The following is a 10,714-nucleotide window of genomic DNA, read 5'->3' as shown; positions in this document are numbered from 1 at the left end:
TTTTGCAAGAAAATGTATAATGGTTTCTCATTGGTCACGTACCTTGGTCAGTTCTTTCGAGGCCACAGATTGGTGAAAATAGATTGTATCGTTGACTCCGTTCGCTTTTTTCGGCGCTGATGATAACAGTGGGGAAGGGAACGGTGCAATAGGAACGTGAATAGTTTTCTCATCTTGAGTCGGAGATGGGCTGTAACTAGCTAGCCTGGGGTGCATCAGTGTGCTGAAATCCAAACTTTGTGGAAGCGATTCCTTCGACTGGAAAACAAGCCTAGCTTTTTCGAAACTCGCTGCGTGGGAGCTTCTCATTGGTTGTTCTAATTCCTCAAGGTTGTGCTGCAAATTTTGCCGTTTGTTAACGACAGCATAACTGTATCGTTCTTAAACGATCATTATTTGTCTCCATAAATCGTTATCTTTAAGAAAGTTATGACATTTTTTAATTTCGAAGACATGTTTCGATGTTACAAACATCATCGTCAGTTACAAAATATTTGAAAAACCGTTAGGACTTATATAACAACTAGGCGAAACTTGCATAATTAAATATGATTAAGTGACAAGAAATACATATTTGAGTGAGTTACAGAGTGTTAGAAAGAATGTAGAGCCTAAAGCGTAAGTGTCAGGTTGACGTGATGAACTTGTTGGTTTAAATTAGGCTGTTCCCAATTTATATGCATAGCCTCCTTGAGTCCTTGAGTCGGTTTTTCAAATATTTTGTAACTGACGATGATGTTTGTAACATCGAAACATGTCTTCGAAATTAAAAAATGTCATAACTTTCTTAAAGATAACGATTTGCTTTCTGCTGTCTCGACCTTTTGGTTCCATTCTCCATAAATGAGATTAAGGTCTAATTAACTCCGAGCTTGGACAAACTTTCATTGTTTACAGAAAAGATTTACTACAAGACACCACTGGGCATAGTTATATTAACTATGCACTGGGTAAATATCACTCTGTCATTTATCAAATTTCACTGAATCGGTATCAAGAAATTATCTGTAACTATTTTCAAATTTCGAACAATATTCCATTAGATGAATAAACCAGTTTGAACCCAATGGCAATTGAGTGAATCCGTATAAAGCAATTGCAATACAATAACACAGCCTGCAAGTGTATTTCAAGATTGCGTTCACACCAAAGATTGCTTTGGACTAAATATCGCTCATAATCCTTTTCAATCTTTCAAAAACACATTATACACTTCAAAAGGGGCATTGACTTGCATATGAGTTCCAATTGCAAAGAACAGAAAGATATCTAATCAATCGAAATTCATTGAAATACGAAGCCTCTGTTTACACCAATTTTTACGGAAAAACAATAATCCAGAAATTGCATAAGATAATAAACATAATATTCTTAAAAAGCTTCTCATTGATTCCATGAGGATAGAGTGTACCTAGTTGAAAGATGAATTTTTGTTCGAGAGTTTTGCGGCTTTCTTTGTTCCCGTTGTGTGAGGATAGGCCGCAAATTGTCATGCTGTGGTGGGAGTGATTAGGAAGATTAAAATGGCGCGCGACTGGTTTTGAGGCATCTGTGTCGTTTTTTCTACATCCCGTAGGTGTCCGCTAATCTTCTCCCTGTTTCACCTATGTTGATATTCTTACGTAAGGTGCAGGTTATAAAATAGATGACATTTACGGAGCTGGATGTAGAGTGATTTTATCGGAACCGATTCGGTCCTGAGATGTTAGAAATGAAAGGACAAGTTTTGCATCGTGTGCGTGAAAGTTCCTGGTTGATTGTCAAACTTAAATGCGGTCGTAACTAGAACGTTACCTTTGTTTTTGTCGGGTTTAAATGAAATAAGTGGTGGTAGAGGGAATATATATAGTTTCGGGATCATTGCGGAGAATTTTGAAGTTTTTGAGAATGACATTTTTGACTGCACGGCCGGTTTTGTGGATGGTAGGTGAGGGTGAATGGAATTCTGTTGATTTCGTTTTGCGACGTTTGTAGTGCGGTTTCTCTATCGATTTCTTGGGCACCAATGACGATGCCTGCCTGTGGTGACAGCGGAGTCAGGGTAGCCCCTTTTTTTTCAAAAACTGGCACATTTCGTCGCACTTCAGTGCTGTTAAAGTCTGAGTCGCGATTACAGAGGCGCCTCAGTCTAAGAAATTGAGAGAATGGGATGGCATTTTTTACGTGTTTTGGATGAGAGGACGAATGCAGCAAATAGTTATTGGAATCTGTTGGTTTGTAGTGTACGCTTTTAGATAAACCGTTGCCGTTAATTGAAAGTTTAATGTCGAGGAAGACTTGTGAATTTCTGGAAATTTCCCAGGTGTATTTTAGAGCCGGGTGGAAAGAATTGACTGAAGTAATGAATTGGTTGAGTTCCTCTCTGCTGGATGAAATAGCGCCGACGCAGTCATCGATGGAACGTTTGTAAAGATAAGATTTTGGTCCGTTGTAGTTAGAGAAAAATTCATCATTTTTGGTATAGCCTAACTCATTTGATAAAACCCAATTTTCATGTTTCCGTCTCCCACCGACGCAGCACCAAAGTTTTTCTAGAAACTAGAAATATTCAGTGTATCATGCCATAAGAAAACCACTGTGAAGTTGTTAATTAAAAAAAAAAAACGTTCATTAAGCCTGGTTTTCACCAGCGACGCAAGCACAAGCGCTCAGTAGCACAAGCTCAAGGATAAGTAGTTTATGCTAATGAAAACGAACGTCGACATTGGAATCAAAATCAAATACGGCATCCGCCATGTTGCTCTAATGCTCGGACGCGTGGGATCTGGAACGAGTGCTTTAATTGGCCAGACGTAGCAAATGTTGCGTTTCGTTTTCATATGACGCAATTGAACGCAAGCTTAAGCGCAACCACAAGGAAAAGGAAAATTTTTGATCCTTGTGCTTGTGCTTATGCTTGCGTCAATCCCGTTTTCACGGTGAAATATAAGCACTAGTGAAAACCAGGCTTAAGTATTTGAGTTAATTCTCCTGTTAAGCTACAGTTTTACTTTGTTTTTTTACCCTCATTTATACTACTCACAAAAGCAAAAAAACAAAGAGCAAAATAAAGAAGTTCTTAACTAATATTCTTAATCGCAGCCTGAAAGTCTGATAAAAAAAAAAAGACTCATACGAGTGAAAGCGAACACATGCCGCTGGCGCTAAGTGGGAGAAAACGTGATCGAGGATAAAACTGTTTTCGTTTTTGTCTGTAATGATTAGCTGAAAACTTAGCGCAAGATTTTTAAGCCAATTAGCAAGTCTGATAGGAGAGGAAAACAGTCCGAAAACCCCTTCGACACTTGAATAAGCAAGTAATTTCTGATCAGATCTGTCATGTTTTGTTCCCAAATCTACGGTTGCGGCGTTTTTGATGATCATCATTTGCTGCCTTTCGATTGATTAAAAATCTTTATTCAAATACAGCATCTATTTTGACAGTTAGGCTAATGAACATTTTTACTAAATTTGACAAGTTACAACTGACCACACTCTCTCGCCTTGATTAACTGTCAAAAACGAGTTCGTATTTGCAAAACCTCCTTAAAGAGAAATTTAATTATAGGAAAAGATTAGGGCGCCATAGTATTAAAGCAGTTGACTACAACGAACCCACGGGATGAGAAGAATTTAAAGAACTTTCATTAGAGAGTGAATAAGTTTGGTTTTCTGATTGAAGTAATTCAATTACCGAATAGATTTAATTACAGGGGAAATCATGCTCTTGTATGGTTTAGGATTTATATACCGCACATATCACGAAGTTTCATGGCGGTTTACAATTCTTTCTTTAGGATGAGATCGGACTTCATCTTGTTGTCTCTGGAACATAAATGAAGTAAAAAAATTTCCGCAGAAAAATATCGTTCATCATTTAATGTTATCTCAATATATCTAAGAAACGGAGAAATCAAATTCATACGGTACTGATAACTTAATTTAAATCTGATTCTGTGCTTGCGTGAGCGAAATCCAGCCTCGCGAAACTAAAGTAATTGTGTTGACTAACTGCTTGTCCTATTCATGTTTTGTAACTTTTCAATGAAATGAGAGTGGGCTACTTGTTAGATAACAAGCTAAGGATTATTTTTTTCCTTTAAGCTGCCATCACGGATTTGACACTCGAATTCACTTTCTTAATATCCTCTCCAAGGCAATTTTATTTTGGAAAAACGATAGAAAAGAAGACGAAGACAACAACAAATGAGCGTACGAGAAAAGTTATTTACGATAGTTGCGCCAGTTTGAAGAAAACTGCATACATTTTAGTGTTTGCATATTTTCTTTTCTGTTCATTTAACCCGGGAAAAAGACCCTTTTTCATTTTTGGTTTTGTAAAGAACAAATTGACGCCAGTTTTTGTGTCTTTGCTCTAAATTACGTCATAACGCGGATCTACAACATGAGTAAGAGGACAGACAAATAAAAACTGGCGTCAATTTTTTAATTTGCCGAAGGATTTTCACGCCTTTTCTCACCCCACACGAAGCAGCCATTTTTGTTTTCTTGTTCATTTCATTCCCCCTAACTCATTTTCTTGATTGATTTATCAATAACTAATGACAGATCTAGGATATCCTGCTTCATTAAACTGTTACGGAGAATAGTATTCTCGCGATAGAAAGCAGGAACTTAACACATTGCTTCCATTTACTGTCCTTAGTTCTATTCAGAAATGTTAAATTTGCCGTCAAATTTTGATAATAAATGCAATACATTTAATTCATGCGTGAGAAACTCCTTGACGAATCTTCGTAGTTCGTTTCTTTAAAGTTAATTCGCCACATTCAACCACATCAAGTTGCTTTGCAATACATTTAATTCATGCATGAGAAACTCCTTGACGAATCTTCGTAGTTCGTTTCTTTAAAGTTAATTCGCCACTTTTAAACAGGCTAAGGCCATCTAGTCCTTGCTGCTAATCTCAATGTTTCGCTCGGCAACATTCGAAAATCTTCGGGATGTGACAGCACAAAAGGCACACTTGATCGAAGGAACACGACTCGAATCATATCATATTTGTACAGAAAATGTCGCACACGTAGAGCTATAAGAGGCGTCTTTTTGTGTCAATATTTTATGAGGGATCCATTTCAGCAGGGACAATGCGGTTCGATTGTTCTTGGCTGTTGCAAGTTAAAAGCGCCTTAAATGTGTCTCGAAACTCTGAGTTCATAGAAGCGTAGATAAGTGGATTCAACGCCGAGTTGAGTGTTGCAAAAATGACACCTCCAGCATACACATACGGGTTTACAGAATTGTTGACTGCGACATCAACTATCATTATTACAAAAAGAGGCAACCATGTGAAGATGAATGTACCGAGAACCATTGCCACCATCTTCGCCGCCTTAGTCTCTCTGATCATGTTGAATTTAGCATCGGTCTGATTGCGAAGAACACTGTTAATAGCTGATGCGATTTGCATTTCGTGATAACACGCGGTTTGTAAGATTTTAATGTAAGCCGCGAGGACGAAAACGGAGGGGAAAAGGCTAGCAACACAAACAGTTAGAATGAACCCCGGGGCGAGATTTAATGGCACTTGACAAAATAACTCGTTGTGGTGTCCGGGTTTGTTGCGAGTGCGCCAAAATCCCATGAAAGGAATAAAGCCAAAGATCGTAGAAATAACCCAAACAGATGCAATGATCGGAACGATGACTCTCTTAGTCATTATTGACTTGTAGCGAAGAGGAACAACCACGGCGAAGAAACGATCGAATGTTACCGCACCCAAATTTGCCACCGAGTTAAACATAAGTGTGATTGTCACTGAAATGGTTACACGACAGTAAATGATTCCATTTCGTACTGTTGGTCCCACTGTATTGGAGACTACAATAAGTGGAATCACAAGGAACCCAATCATTAGATCACCAACTGCAAGACTTGTGATGAACGCGCTTGTCTTCGTTTGAAGACGTCGGTTCGTTAAAACCGAAGCAATAACTAAAGAATTTCCAGCAACGATAACAACAGCTAAAATGAGCACGCCTGAGCATAGCAGAATTACGTGTAACTCTGCTTTCCCTTCGGTCCAAGATGTTCCGTCATCTCTGGTTTCATTGGCCATGACGTCAAGTTTCGTTTGATAAAGTTTGGTAAAGGAGTTTGTATGCCACCAACAGGCGTTGTTGAACTGGCGATGAGTTGTCCTATAGAATTTTTTTGCCTTTCTTTATATATTCAAATGTATTTGGTTGCGCGGACAGAGCAAATCACTTTGTACATCATGTTGGATCCGCCGTCAGCTGTTTAAATACAACCGCAGCTTTTATGTTCTTGAAAAATTGTGGATTTTTCTCATGGCTATAACCGCAGCAAATCGAAATAGTCCATGCTGCTCATTTCGGTCTTGCATTCGAAGGCGATGTGGCTCCAGCAACGTGTTTTCTTCACAGTGTGTTCAAACCACAAGCACTCAGCAATAAAAACCTTCTGTTGCTGTTAATGAGACAAAAAAAAAAATCATTATTATACTACTATTATTTAAGCTGTCATCTTTTTCAAAGCACTTCAGTTGTAAGCGTCGTGCTTTTTTGTTCAAGTTGCCCTTGAAAAAAAACGAAAGGCGTCTTAGCTTCGATCTCTCTCGACATCGATGCAAAATATGTTTAACTGCTGATAATGCACGAGTGACACTTAGTAAAAGTGAACGGATGAATTGGCTCTCAGGAAGCGCGAAGAATTGTATTCCTAATTCAACATTGCGTCAGGTGCAAATTATACTTTCAGTTGCAATCCATGGAATAAGGTTAGCTTTGTTAGTCTTACTAAAAATTAAAACAAAAAAAAAAACAAGCAAAAAAAAAAAAAAAGGAGAAAGCTTTGTCGAGGTCCCTATGATTGAAAAGGGAACGATGCGTCACCAGCTTGTTGGGTTTGCTGACTTATACTCTGATTATTGTCTAAAGCGAGTTTTAATTTTCTTTTGTTTTCTTGGAATATTTTTCCAATTTGCAAAGCACAATGTGCAAGCATACAGTTCTCTTACTTCATATCAATCCCGGGAAAGTAATTTCTCACAGGTTCTAATATCCAACATTTTCATTTTTGAGTTGATCGGAATTTCAGTTGTTACTGGTTATCTTACTGTACACTTTGTAGCTGATTACAATTTCTACTGATAACATCTGTAGGAAATATTCTCTTGGAAACTAGCGGTAATATCTGATAGACAGCCTTTCTGTTTTTAGTATCCTTTGCCATGTCGTAATTCTTAACTTTCCTTCCACAACTCACATGAATGGCTCAAAACGCTTCATATACGGCCTATTGATCGCCCACCTGAGTATCACGCAAAAAGGCTTCCTTGTGATGACCATTTTCTCGATTTTTTTTTATACCGTGAATTTTATTATTATTTTCGGATGGATAAAATTGCTTTATCGTGGTGACAATAAATTGCGGTATATGACAAAAATAATTTTCTGTAAAACTTCAAGAGAAAGGTAAGAGCATTCATGATTTTTACTGAGAGAAAAGCGTGGGATAACATTTAATACAGTTGCGACAAATACGTCAATTTCAAAAATACCATTATTTGTCCCTCCAAAAGTTTGCAAAAGCATTGTTTTTATTTTCTCTTTGGACTTATAATGGTCTCAAGAGAAACTGGTAACAACGCTTGTGTAAAATTTTGGAGGGACAAACAAAGAATATTATGGTATTTTGATATTGGTTAATTTACTAAGTAGACCAAGTTAAAAAAAGCTAACTCAAAAACACTAAAAAAAAAAGGAATAAAAAACAGAGGATTAGACTATGTGTCCGTCAAACCAGTCATTTAAACAACGACAAAAAACAAGGAAAAGCTAGACAAAGTCAGTTTCGACAAAGAACAAATAGCATTAATATTGAACAAAACACATTTGGCGGCCCTGTAACACTAAAGTAACGTACCCGATTAACGCAACCCCCACAGTTGAGGTGCTCGAAATTGCCAGTGGGTCCTGTTTAGATGAGAAACCCCCCCCCCCCCTTTCTGCGCGAGTTCCACATTGGGAAGACTACTTGATTTCGCATCCTGTTTATGTTGTCGGTTAAATCCATTCTCAGGTTGAATCTTTTTTTACCTACAGTAGGTAAATTGGTGGTTGAATATGCACTCCCCCACCCCCAAAAGGATTGAAAACACTTGCACCTTCCCTCAAACTCTCAGTGTCTTACGCATCTTAACACATTTTCTTAATTTATGTTTCGTATCATCTTATCGGTTTTTGTATTATATGAGGATTACCAATTTAACCTATTGTAGGTAAAAACAGATTCAACCTGAGAACGGATTTTTAGCGGCAACATTTACATGTTGCGTAGGTGATTTCATATGAAGGCTTAAGAAGCAAACTTGACGTTGAATACATCAAAACGCGAAATTTGCGCAGGCACTACGTGTTCTAGTCCACCGAGAGGTCAAGTTTATTCCAAAACTTATATTAATTGTGATTGCTTTTTGCTTGCATGACACTGTTGCGGGGCTTCGTACCCGAATGAAATGCAACAATCGCGGTGAACTCGTGCCGGTGCGAAAGTCGCTCCGGTATCATGGAAACCCACGCACGGCCTTCGGCGGCCATCACCTGCTGTAGAGCGTACTATATATAAAAAAAGAAAAAAAAAGAATCGCACAATCCTAAGCGCAAGGTTGCGACCGCAATTTAGACGAAGTACATCAGTTTATTTTCATTGACTTGAAGACTTCTCCACTGTATTTGTTGATAGAGGATAAAATGGAAAATCTCAAACGTCAATGCAGCCGTTTGATCATCCGGCGGATAGTATTACCAGTATACACTCTTTCACGGATTTCAAACGGTCCAGTGTGCTTTCTTATAACATTAAGCGTCCTGGCGTGAACCTAGCAAATGTTTCTTGAAAGGAAAACGGCCGGCTTTCGGACTAATTATTGACAGTGTGGGCAGAATCACTTTTTGAAATGAAAGGGCTTTCGGGCTGTTTTGGAATTGAAGTATTGAACTACAGAATCAAAAATGGGCAAAATGATTTCCCACGTGTAAACGGCTATGCAGCCTGAACAAGTGTAAATGGAAGAAGAGACCATACAGTGTAGGTGAGGGCGGTGGAACATTTAACCTCATTTTGCGTGGTGAAAACGACCATTATTTTCAGAAAGCCTGTCGCACACCGCACACGACGAAAGAGTGCAGTCGCTTAATTTCGACTCACGTGCGGCGATGTTGTGGGGAAAATATTTCTGATGTTGCCCCTAACAGTGGAGTGGAAACGAATGAGCGAACTTCGGGATAACTGCTTCATTTTTCTTGGTATATTCCTCAGGCAAGCATCGATACTGATCCTTTAATGATTATGCTAAAATATTCTAAGTTCAAATTATAAGCAGCTCATAGGTGCAACGTCTGAGCTATAATGAAATAATTGCCCACGAATATTGCTTTTTTCGGAATTTTTGTCTCATTTTTTCGTAAAAAATACTGACTTATGGGCTAGGCTACTAAATTAAGTGGTCTGGTCACATTCGAATGGAATTGAATTGAGAGGTGGCCTTAAAAGATTCAAAAACGCTTCACTGAAGAGAGCAGCTTTGCAGGTGACTCTTGATATTAGGCTGTATAAAACTTAACTCTACTGTCTTGATCGACATCGAGGAAACTCTAGTAGGCAGCCGGCTCTCTTATGCTGTTATTACTCACAAGATGATTTAAAGTAAAACAAGATAAAACTGTTTCAGTTTTTGTTTGGTTATCCAAGTGGGGATTAAAATGAAAGCCGGTACTGTTTTCAGTTACATGCATGTCATTGCAAACGTAAGGATTGTTTTTGATTTCCGAAGAATAAAATAAAGTGACCCGACTATTAATATGCATTTAGCAGGATGAACAGACCAACACAGCTGTGGCTGGAAATCTGACAATTTCGCGTCTTGTGTTTAATATGGCTTTCAAGACTGAGATAAATTTTAGAGAAAGCACAACTCTAGTAGCAAAACATAAACAAAGATACTAGCGTTTCATTGCCATGAAAAATATCGTTAGAATGTCGTAAAATTTATCCCGCAGCTTTTGCTTTTGTGACTTTTTGTGTCATCTACAGCAATGAACGGGCGTACTTTGATGTCCTCTCAAACATTCAAATTGAAATGATTAAATACAGTGTAGCGTGATATTTTTTCGAGCCTCGCTCTGTTAAGAACACAGTTAGCCTTGACAAATTATTGAAAAATCACGCTATGTACGTCGGCAACGTTGCATGTACAAGTGCATGAATTTCGGCAGAAACACACCTTAATTTTGCTAAGAGTTTATTTGTGACTGTAATTCAGCCTGAAAACATGTAAAGCCTACCTTTCTCGTTGTCTTAAGGATGTATATCTTAATAACAGCCTCTCGTATGTCTTCTTCATGCAATTGGATGAATTTGTACCGCAAATGATACTAACATGGTATGTGAAAGAAACTTTATATAAAAGCTTTTAGGTCTCGAAGCTTTAAAACCCACTCGCAAGCTGTATTATTAAATTACCGTTTTGTCGGGAAATTATTTAAGCACTGGTGCATTTTCGGTTACTGATATTTGATTGGTCACTTTAATATAGGAAAATTATTGCTTCCACCCCATCTTAATTATTATGCATTTGATATCCAATTAAATTTACAATGTTCCTTGTTTTTAAGATTTTTCAGAAGAAAAGAAAGAAATTCTGTGTTTAGCATGAGCTTAGTAACATGGACAAAATACAATATTCGCCCTT

The 10,714-nt window shown here is 38.0% G+C and overlaps 1 protein-coding gene across 1 annotated transcript; it reads right to left on the bottom strand.

Annotated features, from left to right (window-relative positions):
- Positions 1-3,380: 3,380 nt before the first annotated feature.
- LOC138037700 (5-hydroxytryptamine receptor 4-like) lies at positions 3,381-10,453 on the bottom strand. The gene is made up of 2 exons (XM_068883604.1): positions 10,308-10,453; positions 3,381-6,429 (listed from the first exon to the last, which is right to left on the bottom strand). Exon 2 carries the CDS (start codon positions 6,056-6,058, stop codon positions 5,060-5,062), a length of 999 nt encoding a protein of 332 aa, XP_068739705.1. The 5' UTR covers positions 6,059-6,429; positions 10,308-10,453; the 3' UTR covers positions 3,381-5,059.
- Between the last annotated feature and the right edge of the window lie 261 nt (positions 10,454-10,714).

Source organism: Montipora capricornis, chromosome 2 (assembly GCF_036669925.1).
Source record: "Montipora capricornis isolate CH-2021 chromosome 2, ASM3666992v2, whole genome shotgun sequence".
In the NCBI taxonomy this organism is placed as follows: Eukaryota; Metazoa; Cnidaria; class Anthozoa; order Scleractinia; family Acroporidae; genus Montipora; species Montipora capricornis.
This window is presented reverse-complemented; position numbering and strand designations above follow the sequence as displayed.

Bases quoted from the DNA above. Each gene is read 5' to 3' on its own strand.
- LOC138037700 (XM_068883604.1), bottom strand. From the start codon at position 6,058: ATGGCCAATGAAACCAGAGATGACGGAACATCTTGGACCGAAGGGAAA.